The following is a 23792-nucleotide window of genomic DNA, read 5'->3' as shown; positions in this document are numbered from 1 at the left end:
GAAGAGCAAGTGTTTTCTCGTTAGAAAATACATTTTATTTAAAACTACAAGCAATTGCTTCTCCAAGCAGATGAGTCACAGTCAGCTTCAAGGGGGTAATTCATTCCTGCTGAGCTGGATGTGAAACTGATGGGAGAAAAAGAACAATGATAAAAAAATAAAAGTTGTCAACTTTTCTGCAACCTTCTGACAAGCAAAATCAATGGAGAAGCCGGATTCCCTTAACAACCATGTTACTTAGTTAACAACTGCAGTGATTCACTGAACAGCTGTGGCAAGAAAGGTCGTAAAATAGGACAAAATTCACTTAACCAGTATCTTAACCACAGATATTTTGGGCTTAGTCGTAACTAGACTACCTGTATAATATGCAAATGTACAGTTTTTGCATAATTTCTTAATTATCTATATATATAAAAATGGAGGTATGTGTGTGTGTTTCAGCATAACTCTGGAATGCCTCGAGCAATTTCAACCAAACTTGGTACACAGATGACTTACCCTCTGGACAAAAATACTTTGGGGGTAAGACACCCCTAACACCCCTCGGGGTGTGTGTTCTGTTAAGATACAGCCTGTTGTGCCATACTGCCTTACTGGCTTCTACTGTATGTACGTACAGCGCAGCGGAGTTGCCATAGTAACGGTTTCACAGTACTCCACAAAGGGGCTCCCTCTGGTAAAGGGGAATATCCAATATTAGAAATTATGTTTGGTCCAGACATTTTCCCCATATAAATGAATACCTGGACAATGCCACGTTATCGGCTAGTTTCTGACAAAGAAGAGAATGGCAGCTAATCATGTTCTCCCAACTAGTTTTTGAGAACTCGCCAATCTCTGCTGTGCATACTCTTTGCAGTCTTAAGGGCTAGAAACCTACTTTTAAAACAAACCAGGCTTTACGGTTGGCAAATTTCTTAGCCTTCAGCAGTTTGCCAGTCAACACCAAGAAGGTTTCCCATTGCCTGTGTCTCCCCTGTGAGTTGCATCTACAGCATCCTTTTTCAATCCTTCGGGGAATTCACGTGTTTGCTAGAAAATGTTTTTTCTTGCTGCAGGACTATTGAAAAAGGTGCTTTATTTTCTTGCGTCATCCTTTTTAATTCTCAATTTTTAAAAATTATTATCCAGGGCTCTTGGCTCCGAAATCTGGGAGTGGCTGGAGCCAGACATAAATTTTCCTATTTTTCTGTCTGGGATCTCATCAATCTTCTCATTCAGACAATACATTTTTTTGTGTTTATAGTTCCCTGTGCTTCTTCCCCTCCCAAAGGTACAGGAGGTATCGCCGGGCAGGCTTCAGAGGTACAACATGAAATTTTGCCCTGTTGAGTCTTCCAATATGTGCAAAGACTTAACGTGAGATTAATTGTACATGGAAATATGAAGTTGAACAGGGTTCGACTAACTCTCATTACACCATATTTTTCTCTTTGTGCCTTTCTCTTTTATCTCACCTTTTATCATTCTCCCTGTTCCTCCGCTTGTTTTCTATCCCATCTGCCCTCTGCCTCTCTCTCTCTCTCTCTCCCCCTCTCTCTTTCATTCCAATCATCTATCTCTTCCCCATCTCCTTTTGCTGGAATAATTTGCAAACATGTTTTTAAAATTAACTAAATGCAAAAACACAAAATTATAAAACAAGAAGGAAAGAAAGAAGAAGAAAAAGAACCTCAAGTCGCATAAAATCAAGCTGACAGCTTGGGAAGGAAGGAAGGATTCTTGTGGTAAATTTGCAAGATACAGATAAATTTACATGACAAAGATAAATTTGCACCATAAAGATAAATTTGCAAGATAAAGATAAAAACCACCAAGTCGTGAACTTGATTTGAAGATAGATTATAGAATGGGTCCTTGATGCTCTCTGAGCTTGGTAGTTTTCTTGCAGATGTTTTATTACCCAAACTAGGTAACATCACCAGTGCTGATGATCTTATCTACTTTGGGTAATGAAACATCTGCATGAAGATCAGAGAGCACCAAGGACACCTCATTTCAACCCCGTGCCACAAATATTCTCCTTTATTGGATAGTAGAGTGTGGTATGGCGTACACTTATATTCTTACTGAAAAATTAGAGGTCAAGTTTCCTGGAATTCACAGGCATCTAAGAGAAAGGACAGAAAGAAATGGTTACTGTTGTGCAAAAGCCTTCTTTCCTTCCTTCCCTCCCACCCACACACTCTCCTTCCCCACTCCCTCCCTAATTCCTTCCCTCCCTCCCTCCCACCCACCCTCCCTAATTCTTTCCTTCCTTCCTTCCTTCCTTCCTTCCTTCCTTCCTTCCTTTCTTCCTTCTGTTGTGATTCTAACCTTTGGAATCCAAAAATGCATTTTGAGTAATGCAGTTAGATTGTCACAAGAGATCAAAACTATCCATAATATGCCAAGCTTTTACATATATCTACACACCACGAGTAACTCCTCTTTAATAAATGATAATCAGTTCTGGGATTTAATCTTTGAGGCCAAAAGATGGAATTTATAGTGGTCCTCAACCATCTGTGCAGAATTGAGTGAAAACATTATAGCATCTGATGCAGAAAATATATTCATAGTAAAATATATATATATGAACAACCACTCTTGCTGGATTACATGAGATTGAAAATAATGCCATAAGAAAGGTTTTCAATGCATTATCAGATGTCCTGTTTTTTGGGGTACAACAGTGAGGATTAGGGGTTATTGTTTTCAGAGTGGGTCAAAGCCACCTTCAACACCTGGATCCCTCTAGCATCCCGACCTGGCCAGGAACAGATGGGACCATTAGAACACCTTACCTCTTCTGCCTACCCTGTGCATATTGTGTTGGCTCTATCATTTTAATTCCCCAGAATGTGTCCAATGTAATACGATTTAGAATATTGTGTGCCCTCAAAATGGTGCTCTTGTTCTATTAGGGAAGAGTCCCAAAATCAGCCAATTTGGATGGCATTTTGGGAAGAGGTCTTAAAAGATGAGTTAGATTAATGTAGAAAAGGACAACCCAATCATCATGGTGGAAAGCGGGAAAGCCCTCGCCCAAAGGACGTTGAATGATTGTCTTCCAGCACAATAGATACAATAGCAGAGTTGGGAGGGACCTTGGAGGTCTTCTAGTCCAACCCCCTGCCTAGGCAGGAAACCCTATACCATTCCAGACAAATGGCTATCCAACATCTTCTTAAAGACTTCCAGTGTTGGGGCATTCACAACTTCTGGAGGCAACTTCTGTTCCACTGATTAATTGTTCTAACTGTCAGGAAATTTCTCCTCAGTTCTATGTTGCTTCTCTCCTGATTAGTTTCCACCCATTGCTTCTTGTTCTACCCTCAGGCGCCTTGGAGAATAGTTTGACTCCCTCTTCTTTGTGGCAACCCCTGAGATATTGGAACACTGCTATCATGTTTCCCCTAGTCCTTCTTTCTATTAAACTAGACATACCCAGTTCCTGTAACCGTTCTTCATATGTTTTAGTCTCCAGTCCCTTAATCATCTTTGTTGCTCTTCTCTGCACTCTGTTCTAGAGTCTCCACATCTTTTCTACATTGTGGTGACCAAAACTGAATGCAGTCTTCCAAGTGTGGCCTTACCAAGGCATTATAAAGTGGTATTAACACTTCACGTTATCTTGATTCTATCCCTCTGTTTATGCAACCTAGAACTGTGTTGGCTTTTTTGGCAGCTGCTGCACATGGATGGCTCATATTTAAATGGTTTAAATGACTTCAAGATCCCTTTCACAGTTACTACTGTTGAGCAAGGTACCACCTATACTGTACCTGTGCATTTTGTTTTTCTTGCCTAAATGTAGAACCTTACTCTTTTCACCATTGAATTTCATTTTATTAGATAGTGCCCAATGTTCATCTTATTTTTCTCTCTTCGCAGGGCGCTCTTTCACATGGCAGCCTAGGCTTCAGTTCTCTCCCCATTTTAGACTTTTTGTAGGATCTAATTGAGTCCTACCACTGCTATGGTGGATAAAGATAGTGCTATAGAGATTGGCACTGAGCACTGACATATGCCAGTTTCTTCCTAGAGTTTTCCTGCAAGTGCAAGAGCAGGTTCCATTGGTTGCAACTGGAACTGATCAGCCAGCTTGTTGCCCAAGCCTGATGCCATGGACTGAGGGAAGGGGACTGGCGAAAAGTCACCCAGTCAGCTTTCATGACTAAGATGGAACTAGAACTCCCAGTCTCCTGTTTTTTAGCCTGATGTTTTAACCGGCTAGCTCAAGGGGTGTCAAACTTGCATCATCACGGTATTGTCACATGACATATTGTTACTTTCCTCCCTTCGCTAAACTGGGCGTGGCAAATGTGTGACTCATCCGGCCCATAGGCCGTGAGTCTGACAGACCTGGGCTAGACCAAACTCACTCCGCTTAAGTTGGACTTTTATCTTCATTAAATTGATGCCAAGCCAGGGAAGCTTCTGCGACGCAAAGGAATTGTCTTAAAGTGTTTGCAATGGACTCGTGCTTGCAATGGACAAGCTGCTAGTTCATAGAGAGGTTCTACCTTGAGTTCTGGGTATAAGGAGGAGTTCGTTCATATCAAGGCAAGCAGCTTTGTTCCAGAAATCAGCAAGGCAGTGTTCTTCAGGATGGAGGATCCGGGCTGGGGAAAAAAGCAAATATCAGTTCAAGATCAAGAAAGAACCTGGATCTCAACCTATGAGTTGGCGAACCTAGTTTCTCAGCAAAAAGGAGAATTGCAGTGAATATCTCTGGTTGGAAATATGAGATTGGAAAGAACCAGGGATGGGGTTCAGCTGGTTTGGGCGAAATGGATGCTAATTTTGCATCCAGTTCACTGAACTAGTTGTTGCAATGGCTGGCTGGCCCCGCCCACCCCTCCCCTCCCAGGAGTCTCCATGCGGCCCATCATCATGCCAGGTAAGTACAGGGCCTGCGCAGAGGCTGTGGGAGGGTGAAAAACGGGCCTACTGGAAGTCTGGAAACGGGCCCATTTCTGGCCTCCAGAGCCTGGGGGAGGCCATTTTCACCCTCCTGGGGGCTCGGGAAAAGCCTCCGAGCCTTGGGGAGGCAAAAAACGGGCTTATCGGAAGTTCGGAAACGGGCCCATTTTGGCTTCCAGAGGGCCTCTGAGGTCCGTGGGAGTCCGTTTTCGCCTTCCCAGAGGCTCGAGGAAAGCCTACAGAGCCTGGGGAGGGTGAAAATACCCCCGCCGTGAGGACGCCGAGGAGGCCATGCCCCCTGTGGCCACGCCCACCCAGCAATCAGCCACAGAACTGGTTGCTAAATGTTTTCAATCCCACCCTTGGAAAGGACCTGCTTTAACTTTAGGGATCAGAGCAAAAGGATCTTACTTACAGTAGAAAAGGATCCTTTGGTAATCCTGATCAGTCTCCTGGACAACAATGGTATTGGGACATTTGGCAGAGAACAATTCTGTCCTCATGTGAGGCCGGCCTGTTGCAGGAAATCCAGAGGGGGGGAAAAAACAGAGAAGGTTAGCATACATATTCAGTAGAATAATATTGGCCAACGAAGCGCTTGATCAGCTTGCCTTCAGAAGGTGAGCGAGAGAATTGCTCCTCTCAATGTATAAAAACACATCCCTGCAGGTAGAAAGCTAGTCTGTCAGGGTGCGCTCTTTATTTTAATCTACGGAGTTCACAGGTAAGCAGTTGTCAACTACCAAAGGTGAATCTACCACTAAATGCAGAGTTGGATGCCGTATGCATTAATATCCAGAAGCTCAAATCCAGTTCCTTGTTTAAGGAAGCAGATAGAGAAACAGAAGGCTACAATTCAGGTACTCCTCGACTTAACAACAGTTCATTTAGTGATCGATTGAAGTTACCATGGCACTGAAAAAAGTGACATGATCATTTTTCACACTTATAACTATTGCAGCATCCCCCATGGTCATATGATCAAAATTCAGGTGCTTGGTAAATGGCTCATATTTATGACCGGGTCATGTGATCCCATTTTGCGACCTTCTGGCAAACAAAGGGGAAGTCAGGTTTGCTTAACCGTGTTACTAACTTAACATCTACAGTGATTCATCTAACAACTGTGGCAAGGAAAGTCATAAAATGGGGCAAAATTGACTGAACAACTGTTTCACTTAGCAACAGTCATTTTGGGGTCAGTTGTGGTCATACGTTGAGGACTATCTGTACATAAATCTGAAACACTTTTAGGAAAACTTTTACATTAAAAAACTGCAATAGCTGTGAGCCACTGGTGTTGCATCTTTTGCTCTCCTAGAAAAAACATAAATGATGTAAAAATATGTATGAAAATGTATGATACGACATTGCTTGGCCAATTAAATTGTTATCTTTTTATTAAAACTTGATTTAAGTTGATGCAGAAGTGATAAATTCAGCCATATATATTGGATACCTATATATTGGATCCGTTTTTATATTCTTGGTTGGTTTTCCGGCTTAAAAATATGCATCAAAATGAATCCACAGCTTTGTTATCTTTAAATTAGGCTTCTTTAACAACTATAATAACAGGTTTTCCCAGATGCTGGAAAGGATTTTGCCTAAGGCGAGGTTCTGTAAGTGCAACTCTTCAGAAATACAAACATATATATTTTTTAAATTATATGGTTACCCAAACCTGCATAGGTGCAGAATAGCTTATAATGCAAAAAAAGCCTGCAGGCGTTCTGCCTTCAAACACTTGTCAAATCCTTTACTGTCACAACAGAGATTAAAAGAGGGTAGGATCGAAAGTGGATTTTTTCATTGGGCAAATAAGGACATTATCAAAATGCAGGCCATTCTCAACTTATGACTTGTTTGTTATCAACTGGTCAAAGTTATGATGGACTCCCCAAAAGGTGCAGTAACGCGACCGATCCCGGAGAAGCCAGCAGGAGCCCTGGGGAGAGTTCACTTGAGGTTCTGACAACCGGGCCTTCCACCACAACCCCATGAACTATATTTGGGGGGCTTGGCAAGCAACCTGTATTTTACGGCACCATCCTCAGACACGGGATCACAACTTGCAATGTTTCCACCCCTTCACACAATGCCCCACAGCAGACAATATGTTTGTAAGGTCTAAAATGTAGTCAAGTCATCAAAGGGCCAAAGAGAGACTTAAGCAGAGGCTTGGAAAAAGTAACCGCTTTTATTTCGACAAAGGAAATAGCTGGGTGGACAGTTCAACACCAGACAGGCAGCAAGAATGCAAGGAAGAGCCACACTTGGAAAGAGTATAAACTACAAATTAACGATGGCAGCGACTTATAGAGAGAACATGTACAAGATGTTCTACAGAAAGGCACCTTACACCAGCGAGAATTGCAAAAATGTTCCCGGAGTGTTCACCTATCTGCTGGAAATGCAACAAACAACATAGAACATACTACCAAAAACCCCTTTTATTAATTTACTATAAATTCTTCTCATTCACATCCAGCAAAGGCTTTCCAGGGAGGATTTACAGTCACAGACCTTATCTGGCTTGGAGAGCTGACAGGCCGATATCTGCAAAACTTGGCAAGGAGCCTCGGAGAGTCATGAACCAATTAAGCGAACTAATCGTCTCCTGCAAACTCCACTCCCCTTTCGCTCCTCTTTTATTTCCTCTGGGATGGACCATTCATCGTCCACCTGTGGCCTTACTCTCCAGTCAACCCCTATTCTTTAGCTGTTCTCTTCTTATGGCAACTTGCACATATGCAGGCTCGGGAACAGGCTCCTGCTGTTCTTCTGCCTCGCTGATATCAGACTCCGGAGGCAGCAAATCATTACCAGTTGGCCTTAGTGCCCTCTCTGCCTCCGACACAGAGCCCTCATCAGAGCCTTCCCCAGACTCCAGGACTGGCCCATGTTCTTCCCCAATCTCCTCACTGTCCGAACCTGCGGCCAGCTCTGCTGGCCACTGGCGGGCCACAACAATCAGTGACAACAGTTTGGTACCAATTCCTGGCACCCTGGCCCATGCCTTCCTCATCTATGAAGCATTCCTTATAGCCATGCATGTCCGTGCTCTCCTCAACAACCTCAACTCATCCCTGGGTAGTTCTTTGTTCTAACCTCCTTGTCTGTTACTGGCGCCAGCGCAGCAAGGAACAGAGGGTTTGAGTGCTTAGCAACACAAGTCTAAAGTGTAGCCAGAGCAATGCCATATTTGCCCGATGTGTAAACCCTGACAGGCGATGACACGCACAGCCTCTTGCTTGAGACATGCATCAGGCACTGGGTTGTACAGAAAAGCAAGATAGCAGAAGTTAGATTAATAGCAGAAGCTTTTCTTACAGACGCAAAATAGCAAAGGTTAAACTAATTCTTACTGCTGTGTCCCTTCAGGTTTACTTAATGACAATGGCATTTGCTATACACACACACACACACACACACAGAGTGAAAAAGGCATGGTTGCTTTAGGAACTACTTCACAACCGTCATGCTCACTCAATTACCTTCATGTCAAGAACTGCCATGTCTACATTAAATGCAATTGTAGGTGAGCCCTCCAGTTCCCACAGATGCCAGTGGGAAATATGAGTGCAGATAAACCTATCTTATTGATTTCAGTAGAAAATTAATTGATATCTTTGCCAAAGCCATGAATTCCTATTTACCTTGCCATGTATTCATTCCCTGCATCTAGGCTTCAGACATTACGAAAACTAAGATCATGGCATCTGGCCATCTCCATTCCTGGCAAATAGGTGGGGAAGAAATGGAGGTAGTGACAGATTTTATTTTCCTGGGCTCCAAGATCAGCGCAGATGGAGACTGCAGCCAAGAAATTAAAAGACGCTTGCTCCTGGGAAGGAAAGATATGGAAAATCTAGACAGCATACTAAAAAGCAGAGACATCACCCTGTTAACAAAAGTGCGTATAGTCAAGGCTATGGTTTTCCCAGTGGCAATGTATGGCTGTGAAAGTTGTACCATAAAGAAGGCTGAGCACTAAAGAATTGAGGCCTTTGAACTCTGGTGCTGGAGAAGACTCCTCCGAGTCCCTTGGACTGCAAGGCCATCAAACCGGGCAATCCTAGAGATCCATCCTGACTGCTCTTTAGAAGGCCAGATCCTGAAGAGGAAACTCAAATACTTTGACCACCTAATGAGAAGGAAAGACTCCCTGGAGAAGAGCCTAATGCTGGGAAAGATGGAGGGCAGAAGAAGAAGGGGATGACAAAGAATGAGGTAGCTGGATGGAGTCACCAAAGCAGTAGGCCTGAGCTTAAATGGACTCCAGAGGATGGAAGAGGACAGGAAGGCCTGGAGGAACGTTGTCTATGGGGTCACGATGTGTTGGACCCGACTTTGCAACTAACAACAAATGCTTCAGAATATTAATCTGGCTATATAACATATATTGCTTTTAAGATCAGCTTTGAAGGTAACATTATCAGCAAAGCTGGCTCGCTTCACAAGGCTGTGAGTTTAATCCTAAGTAGCGGCAGGTATTTCTCTCTCTAAGCACAGTAAGTAAATATCAGCTGCGAACTCTGCATTGGTGACAGGAAGGGCATCCGGCCAGTAAACACTCAGCTCCATTCAGTTGCCAGACTCCACCACAATGCAAGAGATTACAGACGGGTGAAATCCAGCAGGTTCTGACAGGTTCTGGAGAATAGGTAGTGGAAATTTTGAGTAATTCGGAGAACTGGTAGTGGAAATTTTGAGTAATTCAGAGAACCAGTAGCGGAAATTTTGAGTAGTTCAGAGAACCGGTAGTGGAAATTTTGAGTAGTTCGAAGAACCGGTAGTGGAAATTTTGAGTAGTTCAGAGAACTGGTAGTGGAAATTTTGAGTAATTCGGAGAACCAGTAGCGGAAATTTTGAGTAGTTCGGAGAACCAGTAGTGGAAATTTTGAGTAGTTTGGAGAACTGGTAGTGGCAATTTTGAGTCGTTTGGAGAACCGGTAGTGGAAATTTTGAGTAGTTCAGAGAACCGGTAGTGGAAATTTTGTGTAGTTCGGAGAACCGGTAGTGGAATTTTGAGTAGCTTGGAGAACCGGTAGTGGAAATTTTGAGCAGCTTGGAGAACCGGTAGTGGAAATTTTGAGTAGTTCGGAGAACCGGTAGTGAAAATTTTGAGTAGCTTGGAGAACCGGTAGTGGAAATTTTGTGTAGTTCGGAGAACCGGTAGTGGAATTTTGAGTAGCTTGGAGAACCGGTAGTGGAAATTTTGAGCAGCTTGGAGAACCGGTAGTGGAAATTTTGTGTAGTTCGGAGAACCGGTAGTGGAATTTTGAGTAGCTTGGAGAACCGGTAGTGGAAATTTTGAGTAGTTCGAAGAACCGGTAGTGGAAATTTTGAGTAGTTCAGAGAACTGGTAGTGGAAATTTTGAGTAATTCGGAGAACCAGTAGTGGAAATTTTGAGTAGTTCGGAGAACCAGTAGTGGAAATTTTGAGTAGTTTGGAGAACTGGTAGTGGAAATTTTGAGTCGTTTGGAGAACCGGTAGTGGAAATTTTGAGTAGTTCAGAGAACCGGTAGTGGAAATTTTGTGTAGTTCGGAGAACCGGTAGTGAAATTTTGAGTAGCTTGGAGAACCGGCAGTGGAAATTTTGAGCAGCTTGGAGAACCGGCAGTGGAAATTTTGAGTAGTTCGGAGAACCGGTAGTGAAAATTTTGAGTAGCTTGGAGAACCGGTAGTGGAAATTTTGTGTAGTTCGGAGAACCGGTAGTGGAATTTTGAGTAGCTTGGAGAACCGGTAGTGGAAATTTTGAGCAGCTCGGAGAACCGGTAGTGGAAATTTTGTGTAGTTCGGAGAACCGGTAGTGAAAATTTTGAGTAGCTTGGAGAACCGGTAGTGGAAATTTTGAGTAGTCTGGAGAACCGGTAGTGGAAATTTTGAGCAGCTTGGAGAACCGGTAGTGGAAATTTTGAGTAGTTCAGAGAACCGGTAGTGGAAATTTTGTGTAGTTCGGAGAACCGGTAGTGGAATTTTGACTAGCTTGGAGAACCGGTAGTGGAAATTTTGAGCAGCTTGGAGAACCGGTAGTGGAAATTTTGAGTAGTTCGGAGAACCGGTAGTGAAAATTTTGAGTAGCTTGGAGAACCGGTAGTGGAAATTTTGTGTAGTTCGGAGAACCTGTAGTGGAATTTTGAGTAGCTTGGAGAACCGGTAGTGGAAATTTTGAGCAGCTTGGAGAACCGGTAGTGGAAATTTTGTGTAGTTCGGAGAACCGGTAGTGGAATTTTGAGTAGCTTGGAGAACCGGTAGTGGAAATTTTGAGCAGCTTGGAGAACCGGTAGTGGAAATTTTGAGTAGTTCGGAGAACCGGTAGTGAAAATTTTGAGTAGCTTGGAGAACCGGTAGTGGAAATTTTGAGTAGTCTGGAGAACCGGTAGTGGAAATTTTGAGTAGTTCGGACAACTGGTAGTGGAAATTTTGAGTAGTTCGGAGAACTGGCAAATGCCACCTCTGACTGGCCCCAGAGTGGGGTGGGAATGGAGATTTTGCAGAATCCTTCCCCTGCCACCCCACAAGCCACACCCACAGAACATGTGATAAAAAAATTGAATTTCACCGCTGATTACGGGGTCATTAAAAGACAAAACAACAGCAAAAAAATTATCAGCAAAGCTGGCAGGAAAAAAAAGCATGAGCCTTACCTTCGGTAGCCAGATCAGCACTTTCTTCCATAAGCAAATAATTCCACGATTTGGGAATGCACTGGCCGGATTTCCTAAGAAGAACAGAGGCAGGGAGGGCGGGGGAAATATGGGTGAGTTATAAATGGGCAGAAGGACAGACAACTTTCAAATGTGGTTGAAAAAAATCACTGTGACTTGAGAAAGTTGGGGGAAGAAACTGACACATAAAATTCATTTTTTCTTTCAAACGATTCCTGGCTTTTAAAAAAGTCGGTTATTGTAGGAGGGGGTGCATCCGGAAGTGGCATTCAGCAGGTTCTGACCAGTTCTGGACAACTGGTAGTGGAAATTTTGAGTACCGTATTTTTCGGACTATAAGACGCACCGGTGTATAAGATACACCAAGATTTCGAAGAGGTAAGTAAGAAAAAAAGTTTTTGCCCTCCCCCAGCCCCCCGGAGCACTCTGCAGACTTCGGCAGGGCTGGGGGAAGGGAAAAACCATCCCATTTTTGTGAAAAAAAAATGGGTGGAAATAGGCCGTTTTTAGCAAAAACAGAGGTGTTTTTGCTTTCCCCCAGTCCTGCTGAAGCCCGCAGAGTACTTCTGGGGGCTGCGGGAAGGCAAAAACGCCTCCATTTTTCGCCTGTTTTTCACAAAAATGGGATGCAGAAGCAGGGCTTTGGGAGGCCAAAAATGGCTGTATTTGGTGTATAAGATGCACCATTTCCACGCTCTTTTAGGGGTGTGTCTTATACTCCAAAAAATATGGTAGTTCAGAGAACCGGTAAATAGCACCTCTGACTGGCCCCGCCCTATTCTCTGCCTCCCGAGTCCCACTGATTGGGAGGAAATGGGGATTTTGCAGTATCCTTCCCCTGCCACGCCCACCAAGCCACACCCACAGAAACAGTAGTAAAAAATTTTGAATCCCACCACTGGGTGCATCTCTGAGATTGTGGCAAAGCAGCTGTGTGTGATGGTAATAGAAAATGCAAGGTGAAATTCTAAATTTGACTTTTAACGATGACAGGATGGAGATTTTGATATACAGGCAGTCCTCGACTTACAACAGTTCATTTAGTGACTGTTCAAGGTTACAACATCACTGGAAAAAAGTGACCTACGACCATTTTTCACATTTATGACCACTGCAGCATCCCCATGATAAGGTGATCAATACTGAGACGCTTGGCAACTGACTTGTATTTATGACCTTTGCAGTGTCCCAGGGTCACGTGATCCCCTTTTGCGATCTTCCGAGAAGCAAAGTCAATGGGGGGAAGCCAGATTCGCTTAACATCCATGCTACTGACTTAACAACTGCAGTGACTCACGTAACAACGGTGGCAAGGAAGTTCGTAAAACAGGGCAAAACTCACTTAACAAATGTCTCTCTTAGCAATGTAAGTTTTGGGCTCAGTCATGGTCATAAGATGAGGACTACCTGCATATGGCAATGTCTGTAAAAATACAATAGGTGCTGAGCAGTGGCGGGTTTCAAATTTTTTTAGAACCTCTTCTGTAGGTGTGGCCTGCTTTGTGGGAGTGGTTTGCCAGCCATGTGACCGGATGGAAGTGGCTTGCCAGCCATGTGACTGGGTAGGTGTGACCAACTTGTAAACTATGGTGAAACTCACTTAACAACGCTCTTGCTTAGCAACCAAAATGTTGGCTCAGAAACTCTGGCATTTGAAGCACGCAAGTCTTAAAGCTGTCAAGTTACAAGACCTTTGCACCCCTAACCCTTTAGAAAAAAAAACCCCAGGGGTGTTCAAACTTGACAGCTTTAAGACTTGTGGACTTCAACTCCCAGAATTCCTCCTCTCGCTCTTCATCTTGATGATGTGCGGATGGGTGGGGGGGAGGGAGCTGGAACCAGTTCTAAACGGCACTGTAGATTTGTGGAACCTCTTCTATAGAAGAGGTTAGAACTGGCAGGAATCCACCCCTGGTGCTGAGTAACAATGCAGGATATTCAATATGTATATTTATATATATTTATACCGGTATATATAACTTCTCACATCTTCTTTATGTATTTGAAGAACATGATGTGTCTCGCTGTTTGGTGGAAAGTGGTGTGTGTGTGTGTGTGTGTGTGTCTGTGTCTGTGTCTGTGTCTGTGTCTGTGTCTGTGTGTGCGCGCACGTCCGTAATTATTTCCGGAGGAGACAGAGAAGTGCCTCTTTGTGGGAACCGAAAGCACTGTGGTTGTGCAACCCAGCTACTGTTCTATTTTGTTGCTTTACTGTATTGTATTCTACTATTTGATTGCAGATCTGAACAATTGCTCCTCTGTTTTCAGGTATTGGCTTTTTAAAGAATTCGATTTTTCTTGAGTACCAGTCTCTTAAAAGAAGCAGAGAACAAGCACCTCCTTCTCTTGATACAGGTAGTCCTCGACTTACGACTACTTCAGATGGTCACTTACACTGTTGCAAGTCAAGGGCTACCTGTATGTTCTTGGTTCTGTAGTCAATTTCACAATTTAATCTCATCGGAGAACCTCCTTTAATCCATTTCAAAATTTCCCACCCAGTTTCACAATCCTGACATGGGATTCCCTCCCTGCTTATAGAATTGCAGGTATTCGTGACTTAAAACTGTCCGTTTAGGGATTGTTTGAAGTTACGACGACACTGAAAAAAGTTACTTATGACTGTTTTTTTCACACTTAACAACCGTCGCAGCATTATGGGTGGGTTCCGGCAGCCGCTACTGCCGGTTTGCTCATGGGGCTCCGCGCACGCATGCGCAGTAGAATACAAAATTGATCTGCCCGTGCGCAGAACCGAAAAACAAGATGGTGGCATCTACGGCGCCACCCAGAGGACCAGTTCGGGGGCATGGCAGGCCTGGGTTGCTGCCGGTTCCAGCGACCCAGCCGCCAAACCACTACCAGTTCAGCCGAACTGGTAGGACCCCACTACTGATTCAACGCATAAAAGCTAATTATGATGGCAGCCGTGAGTTTGGCAAACTGTAATTTCCTAAAAGATGGAGGAAAAAATACCGTAAGTCACAGAACGCTGGTTGTTTTGAGGAAGAGTTTTGAGGAAAAGAGCAGCAGCCTGAAAAATAGAGCCACATTTGTATGTCTTTATCCATGAGGCAGTTATATTTCACAAATGCTTTTAAGCATTGCTACAGGCACTCCCAGGTTATTTAATGGCCACACCCTCATGCAACACCCTGTTGAGGCATGCAGATCATGTAAGCTTCCCTTGCTTTCTACCTCAGATAGGTGTGTCTAGAATAGACAAGACACACAGTTCCCGGTCAACAGCCCGGAAATTATTAGGGACAGACAGACACACACACACACACACACACACACACACACACACACACACATCACTTTCAACCAACACTGAGACACACCAGGTTTTTTAAATAAGGAAAACGAGGAGATGTGACTTGAAAGTAGCAGCAAAACTTTACTGGTTACACAAAGTACATTTTGCTCTTTCTCACATGCACATACACACTGATCGAGACTTGGATCCTCCTCAACTAGGCTGCCAGGCACTCACTAGCTACTGTACATGGATGGAAGCTACCAATTTTGGATACAGAATAATAGAGGTGGAAGGGACCTTGTAGGTCATCTAGTCCATCCCCCCACCCCACCCAAGCAGGAGACCCTACACCATTTCTGACAGATGGCAGCCCAGCCTCTTCTTGAAAGCTTCTAGTGACGAAGCTCCCACAACTTCTGAAGGCAAAGCTGTTCTATTGGTTGATTGTTCTCACCGTCAGCAAATTTCTCCTTACTTCTAAGTTGAATGTTTCCTCTCTCAGTTTCCATCCATTATTCCTTGTCTGGCCTTCAGGACCCTGGAATGGGCTGGCACCCACCCAAAGTGCTTGTGCTGATGGGATTTGATTTTTCCCATGTGCTCAGACCCAGATTCCTTTGTTTGGTTTAGGTGACATTTTTTCTTTCTTCTTTTTCTTTAAGAACTTGTTTCTTTTTTAATTACCTTCACTGATTTGCATTTATGCCAGGACAAATACCAGCTGAATGCTAGGAAAACCACCCTAACATATAGGATCTCTTCTACGGTGCAACTAATTATCAGGGAAAGGGGAGATCTCTCCCCTTCACTGGAGATCTCACAGCAGAGACCAAGCTGAGCACTGATGATGTTACCTAGTTGGGCAATGAAACGTCTGCCAGAAAACCACCAAGCTCAGAGAGCACCAAGAACCCCACAGTTCAACCTTGAGCTACAAACATTCTCTTTTATTGGCAAAGGCCTTTTGGAGCTGTTCTCTTTTCGGTTCCTGTATCAACGGATGGGTTGGGCGAGATGCCTTAAGGGTGGCTTGTTGTTGTTTTTACAGTTCTGCAATTAAGCTGTCACAAACCAATTGGCCTTTTCAACCCGAGACTGTGAATAAAAGCAACTTCCATTTCTCTCTTCCTATTAGACCTCGGGCTGCATGGAAGGAATCCTAACTATTTTGTGCTTGTGACTACACCTCTTTTTGTTCTGGGTAAGCCCAAGGGCAGTGTTTACATTCGTTCTGTCTTGGGGGCTTCATTGGATTTAATACAGGTGGTCCTCAACCTGCGACCACCACTGAGCCCAAAATTTCTGTTGCTAAGCGAGATATTTGTTAAGTGAGTTTTTCCCCACTTTACAACCTTCCTTGGCACAGTTGTTAAGTGAATCATAATAGTTGTTAAGCTGGTAGCACTGTTGTTCAGTGAATGATTTGGATGAGGGAATAAATGGGGAACTCATCAAATTTGCAGATGACACCAAGCTGGCAGGAATAGCCAACACTCCAGAAGATAGGCTAAAGATACAGAAGGATCTTGACAAACCTGAACATTGGGCACTATCTAATAAAATGAAATTCAATGGTAAAAAGGGTAAGGTTCTACATTTAGGCAAGAAAAACAAAATGCACAGGTACAGTATAGGTGGTACCTTGCTCAACAGTAGTAACTGCGAAAGGGATCTTGGAGTCCTAGTGGACAACCATTTAAATATGAGCCAGCAGTGTGCAGCAGCTGCCAAAAAAGCCAACACAGTTCTAGGTTGCATAAACAGAGGGATAGAACCAAAATCACATGAAATGTTAATACCACTTTAAAATGCCTTGGTAAGGCCACACTTGGAATACTGCATTCAGTTTTGGTCACCACAATGTAGAAAAGATGTGGAGACTCTAGAAAGAATGCAGAGAAGAGCAACAAGGATGATTAAGGGACTGGAGACTAAAATATATGAAGAAAGGTTGCAGGAACTGGGTATGTCTAGTTTAATGAAAAGAAGGACTAGGGGAGACATGATAGCAGTGTTCCAATATCTCAGGGGTTGCCACAAAGAAGAGGGAGTCAAACTATTCTCCAAGGCACCTGAGGGTAGAACAAGAAGCAATGGGTGGAAACTAATCAAGGAGAGAAGCAACTTAGAACTGAAGATAAATTTCCTGACAGTTAGAACAATTAATCAGTGGGACAGCTTGCCTCCAGAAGTTGTGAATGCCCCAACACTGGAAGATGTTGGATAGCCATTTGTCTGAAACGGTACAGGGTTTTCTGCCTAGGCAAGGGGTTGGACTAGAAGACCTCCAAGGTCCTTTCGAACTCTGCTATTGTATTCTATTCTATTGAATCTGGCTTCCTCATTGACTTTGCTTGTCAGAAGGTCAGAAAAGCGGATCATGTGAACCCTGCAACTGTCATAAATATGAGTCAATTGCCAAGCATCCGAATTTTGAACACATGACAATAGGGATGTAAGTTGTAAGTGTGAAATATGACCACACCCTTTTTTCAGTGCTATGGTAACTTTGAATGCTCACTGAGCAAACTGTTGTAAGTCGAGGCCTACCTGTAGCGTGAATAGGTAGTTCACAAGGACAGAGGATTACCATTACTATCAAATCCAACCCCTGCCCTAGCTCAGCACCAGTTAAGCTCCCAATATGCTGACATGGATTTGCATAGCAAAATTATTGAGTCTCTACATTAATGTTTTTCAACCTTTGCAACTTTAAGAAAGACAGGAGTGAAATCCAGCAGCTTCTGACAGGTTCTGGAGAACCAGTAGTGGAAACTTTGAGTAGTTCAGAGAACCGGCAAATCCCACTTCTGGCTGACCCCAGAGTGGGGTGGGAATGGAGATTTTGCAGTATCCTTCCCTTGCCACGCCCACCAAGCCACGCCCACCAAGCCACGCCCAAAGAACCGGTAGTAAAAAATTTTGAATTTCACCACTGCTTTAAGACCTGTGGACTTCAACTCCCAGAATCCCCCAGCCAACATGGAGACATAGTTCTATGCATACTGTGCCCATAAGAGGCCCTTATCTTAATTCAGTGTTTCTCAACCTTGGCGACTTTAAGTCCTATGGACTTCAACTCCCAGAATCCCCCAGCCAGCATAGCTTGCTGGGGAATTCTGGGAGTTGAAGTCCACAGGACTTAAAGTCGCCAAGGTTGAGGAACACTGTCTTAATTAATAATGCAATATGGATGCTCCTCGACATAAGACCACAGTGAAGCTCAAAATTTCAGTTGCTAAGTGATGCATTTGTTCAGTGAGTTTTGCTCCATTTTACAACTTTTCTTGCCACAGCTGTGAAGTGAACCATTGCAGGTGTTTGGGTTGTTAAGTGAAGCTACTTTCCTCACTGACTTTGCTTGTCAGAAAACTACAAAAGGATCACATGACCTCGGGACACTATCACCATCATAAATGTGTCTGAATTTTGATCACATGACCATGGGGATGTGGAAATGGTCGTAAGTGTGAAAAATGGTCATAAGTCACTTTTTCAGTGCCGTTGTAACTTTGAATGGTCGCTAAATGAAAACTGTTGTAAATTGAGGCTTATCTGTATATATTCTAGAGATTCTTGGTTCATACTTTATCTCGGGATAAGTTATAGATCCCGGAGAGCACATCCTGGAGACTGAAGGACTTCATTCTCGGTTAAACAATGTCTTATGTGTGTTAAATTTTGGAAAGTTGAACTTACAGTCGGATGGCAGCCTGTAGTTGCAACCGCTCTGGGGTCTCGCTCTGATTCATACTAAACAGGGTGCTGTCAACGTAGGCAAATTTCTCCAGCGACGACGAGGATGAGGATGCCGCCGCGATGAAAAGCCACCTGCCAAGATACTGCAAAGATGAGAATTTGGTTACTTGGGGTCAAATTAAGAGAACACGCCAGAGGTAGGTTGCTCCCGGTTCAGCCTGGATCGAGCGTGGTAGTGGTGGTAGTGGCAGGAGGCCCCGCCCACTTGCCCGGATGCTTCTGTGCAGGGAACACACAGGTATGGTTCTAAATCCCCAAGCTTTATTCTTAGGCAAAACCTTTACAGGCAGTCCTCAACTCACAACATTGGCTGACCCTTCAAAGTTACAACATCACTGGAAAAAAAAGGTGACTTGTGATTTTCACACTTACAGCCATTGCAGCCTCCCTGTGGTCACTTGATCAAAATTCAGACCGTTGCCAACTGACTCACAGTTATGGCGGTTGAAGTATCCCAAGATCATGTGATCACCTCTTGCAACCTTCTGAGAAGCAAAGTCAATGGGCAAACCGGATTCACTGAACAACCGTTTAAGTTAACAACTGCCATGATTCACTTAACAGCTGTGGCAAGAAAGGTCATAAAATGGGGGTAAAACTCACTTAACACATGTCTTGCTTAGCAACATACATTTTTGGCCTCAATTGTGTTTGTAAGTCAAGAACTACCTGTATTGTGAAAAGGACCAAAGTTCTTTCTCCAGCAATCATGTCTTTCGACACATTGTCAACTCCCAGAATACAAAATATTGTCAGTTCAGGGTTGGAAGAGAAAATAGAAAAGAGTGGGTGAGGAGAGAACTAAGTGTTTCAACAGCTTTTTCGTTACTAAAAGTAGAATTCCGTGTAACTTGGCGAATTGAACGACGGTATGTCAGTGCAACAGAAGGAAATAAGCTAAATAGTCTCTACCCAAAATTGCTTTTTCCCAAAAAGAAATTGACCTATTTGGCCTTCTGCATTTGCTAATTGCAGAGTCGCTCCTTGAACAATAATTTTAAATAGATATTCTCACATGCAGCGTACGTACTGAAGGAGATTCCTATCGAGTAATGTCATAGTTATGTGGAAGGTTCAGCGCATACATAAACATCAAGCCTATATTAAAGAACATAGAATACAGAATTATAGGGCTGAAAGAAACCTTGGAGGTCATCTAGACTGTTGATTCTCTGTGTCATATAATATATGTGGGTATATGAATACGGTAATTTTGTTATATATATTTATATTATTCTGTTGTTTATGGTTACATAGTGTATATTGGAAGTGGGGACCTTTTGAGAGCTGTATGCAATGAAAATTTCATTTTAATGTATGCTGATTAGTGTACATTTGAAGTGATAATAAAGTTATTAATTCTATTCTGTTCTGTTCTGTTCTGTTCCATTCCATTCCATTCCATTCTCTAGTCCAACCGCTTCCTCAAGTTGGGAGGATCTTATACCATCACTGTCAAATGGTTGTCCGGTCTATTCTTGAAAACCTCCAGCAACGTGCGCGCTCCCACCCACTAACAAACTGGTAGTGCAGAAAATAGAATACCATCTCTGATCTTCACACATTGTGATTTAAAGAAACTTCCCAAACTGTGGCTTGAATTGAATTGAATACTTTATTTGGCTGAGTATGATTAGACACACAGGCAATTCGTTTCTGTATTTTCATATTCATTTCCACTTTCCAAATGAGATGGCTTATGTGGGGTGATCAGATCAGTGGTGGGATTCAAATAATTTAACAACCGTTTCCCTGCCCTAATGACCAGCTGGGTAGGCGTGGCTCAGTGATCATGTGACCGTGTGGGCATGGCCAATTCAATGTCACTCACGCCGATGGGCGCTTCATCTTAGCTGTTACAATATAATAAGGGTTAACCGGAGAGGCAGTTTCTGTAAGCAGGGCAATAACACCAGAATGTTTCCTTCCTGCCTTCCTTACAGGATTAGTCCTGTAAAGTGGAAAAAAACAAAATAAGATTTCTTCCAACAACCGGTTCTCTGGACTGCTTAAAAAGTTAACAACCGGTTCTCCCGAATAGGTGCGAACTGGCTGAATTCCACCACTGGATCAGATTGAAGAAAACTGGTATAGATATTTCTGGACCAAACTGTACACTGTGAATGATCAAACAAAAAGCTTTCTAATCATGGACAAGAGTTCCCTGGTCCCAAGGGTAGAACTCAGGATAGACTCTGGTTTATTCATTGCTTTTGTCATAGCAGCTCTGAAAGCAAAAATATTTGGTTTGCTCTGTAGGAAGTTAGCACCCACCCATCTCCTAGAAAAATGAAATATTTTAGGAAATATTAAAAGGGCAGAATATTTCCCCTAAAAGGGAGGCAGAAACTCATCCCCCCCCCACCTTTGTCAATGGGCCATTAAGGCCTGAGCCAGTCTATGCTACATAACGAAGATCTACCTCCTTCAGACAGAGCCATAGTAGGAATTGCCCAAAGCCCTCTCATTTCATCATCACCCAGCAAAGGATCAACCAAGCTTGGGACTCAGGACAGCCTACAGAGTTGCCCCTGCATGGCACCATGGGAATCTGACACTCCATCAGAGTACAAGCTCAAATTCAAAAGCTCAGAGAGGGTATAAAACCAGGACCCTCTCAGCATCTCTTCCCTTTCCCCCCAACATCTTCAAGGCATGATATCCTGCCCACCATTAAAACCACCTTTCCAAACACTCTCCATGTTTCCAGTGTCTTTCCCCCACACTTGGAACTGAACCCAGATGGACATTTCTTCCAACAAGTCTGACTCTGAGGCCATATTATTTTCAACAAGACAGAGGACTTTCCAATAAATTATGGTCTGCATTAGTTAGTAGAAAAGTACATGGGATTTGCAATGTTGACCTCAGGCAGCAAATATCTTGATCTTGACTGGTCTTGCTTCGATTAAAACTGCTTTCATTGGGAACATTCCCCCCCCCCTGCCTCTTTCCAGAATGCCACTCTTGACATTTAAATCATACCAATACTGGGTTGCATTTGCAAAGGATTTTTCTAACCAACATTGAATCCGGTCTCAAAAAGTGGGCTTTCCCGTCACCAGAAAGCTATTTATTTTCAACCCAATTCTTTTTAGTATAACTTTGAATTTATTGAGGATTAGCTAATAACCCAGCGCTGCCCGTGTATTTATTTATCCCAGCCCTCCTTCCATGAACATCGCCACAATTTCTAACATTTGCATTTTCCCCCTTACCAGAGGGAGCCCCACCCCCCTTGTTGGGGTACTGTGAAGCTGTTACCATGACAACTCCACAGCGCTGTACAGTAGAAGCCATGTTAAGGCAGTACGGTAGAAGCCGTTTTAAGACACAACAGGCTGCATCTTAACAGAACACACACCCCAAGAGGTGTTAGGGGTATCTTACCCCCACAGTATTTGTTTCCAGAGGGTAAGTAATCTGTGTACTAAGTTTGGTTGAAATTGCATTTCAGAGTTGTGCTGGAACACATACACACACACAGAGCCATTTTTCTATATATATAGATTGAGGCAGCAGATCAATTGTATAAATACACAGTACATATAAGCAAAACTCTAAGACTAATTTAGTTTGAGCATTGAGATTTATAAAACTTTATAAAAGGCTCACCAACCCTGGTGTTTAAGTCTGAACTCAGTAAAGGGAGATTCTGGTTTAAGACTATTCTTATCCTTAGAAGTTTACTGGGTGATGTGTGCCAGCTATTCGTTCTCATCCCAAATGTACCCCATAGATCAGTTGTGGTGGAAGTGCTATATATGGCTTGAGCGCCTGGAAGAAAGTGTGATAAAAGAATAAAAGCAATAATACACAGTACATTTGTATGCTTTTCCTACATCTCTTTATGAGCCTGCCATTCACCTGATGCACCTGAATTTTGGAAATTGTTGGATTTAGGTTGGTTTTCCCCCAGAACAGCAATTATTAACCATGTCATCCTGTCTGGATTTTTTTAAAATTTTGGGTTACCTGGTCCCGGTTCAGTTCATTAGCGTGCAGCTTCACTGGATTCTCACATAGGAACACGGCATCCAGAAAGAGTCCATAGAGGTAGAGCAGGTAAGTCCATAGTCCCTCCATTGCTTGGAGCTATTGGTGGCTTGCTCTGAGAATCGCTCTCTGGGGGAACATCTTGTACCGTTCACCTTTGCCCTCAGCTTGTTAAATGTTTAGCCCTCCAGGGTCTAGAGTCCGTTGTTGTGTGTTTTAGACTACGAGTGAAAATGAAATCCAGAAAGATCCTACCAAGCAAGGCCGGGGGGGGGGGGGGCTAGGAAGCAGACAAGCCAAGGAGGTGCCTTTATCGAGTCCTATAATGTCCTCTTATAGGTAGGAAGCTAATATTGGGTTAGAAAGGGATTTTTCTTCCGAAGTGGTTTTGCCCACAATAGGCGCTTTGCTCTTTTTTATTTTATTTTGGTTTTCTTCTGCCCTAGGTCATCTGATTTTTTTTTTTTAAGCAATTGGCTAATTTAAAGCAACAGGTACCATTTCCCCGTTGCGAAAGTTTCTTCGTCCTGTTGGAAGAAATGTCCTTCTGGGTTCAGTTCCAAGTGGGGAAAAAGATACTAGAAACATGGAGGCTACTTGGAAAGATGGTTTAATGGTAAACAGGATCATGTGGTTTGAACAGAAAAGGGGGATCACATGATGTTGCAGATGTTGGGTGAAGAAGAAAAAGAGACGGAGATGCTGAAAGTTCCTGGTTTTTTAATGTCCTCTCTGGCCTTTGATCTTGATCTTGTATTCTTGTACTCCCATGGGGCCATGCAGGGGCAACTCTGTAGGCTGAGAGTCCACGTTTGGTTGAGCATTTCTTCTTCCCAGGTACCATGTGGTGAGATGGGTAAAGGGCTAATACTATCATACCTTAATCCCATCACCCTGGACCTGAAAGGGGGAAAGATCTTTGCTATGTAGAATAGACTGGCCCCAGCTTTTTAATGTGCCATTGGCAAAGGTGGGGGCTATTAAGAGTGAGTCTGCTTCCTGCCTAAAAACATGTTTCTCCATTTCTGATCCAGGGAAATATAATATTCTGCCTTTTCAATATTTCCCAGGATATTTCACTTTTCTAGGAGAGGGGTGGGTTTTAACTTCCTACAGTCCCTTTGCTCAGGTTTTCTTCCCCTTTTTGTTAGTATCTCCTGGGCCCAATCCTGCATAGTATATCCAAAA

The 23792-nt window shown here is 43.3% G+C and overlaps 1 protein-coding gene across 2 annotated transcripts; it reads right to left on the bottom strand.

Annotated features, from left to right (window-relative positions):
• Positions 1-12: 12 nt before the first annotated feature.
• APOM (apolipoprotein M) lies at positions 13-22786 on the bottom strand. 2 transcript variants are annotated; one of them, XM_032210113.1, is made up of 7 exons: positions 22584-22786; positions 18549-18691; positions 11567-11640; positions 5327-5425; positions 4512-4610; positions 2060-2113; positions 13-126 (listed from the first exon to the last, which is right to left on the bottom strand). In XM_032210113.1, exons 1-6 carry the CDS (start codon positions 22692-22694, stop codon positions 2088-2090), a joined length of 552 nt encoding a protein of 183 aa, XP_032066004.1. In that variant the 5' UTR covers positions 22695-22786; the 3' UTR covers positions 13-126; positions 2060-2087. The 2 variants fall into 2 exon arrangements, with proteins under 2 accessions (XP_032066004.1, XP_032066003.1); XM_032210112.1 differs by having other exon boundaries at positions 2074-2113; positions 22584-22785.
• Positions 22787-23792: the final 1006 nt, after the last annotated feature.

The sequence above is a fragment of the Thamnophis elegans genome, chromosome 2 (assembly GCF_009769535.1).
Source record: "Thamnophis elegans isolate rThaEle1 chromosome 2, rThaEle1.pri, whole genome shotgun sequence".
Taxonomy (NCBI): Eukaryota; Metazoa; Chordata; class Lepidosauria; order Squamata; family Colubridae; genus Thamnophis; species Thamnophis elegans.
This window is presented reverse-complemented; position numbering and strand designations above follow the sequence as displayed.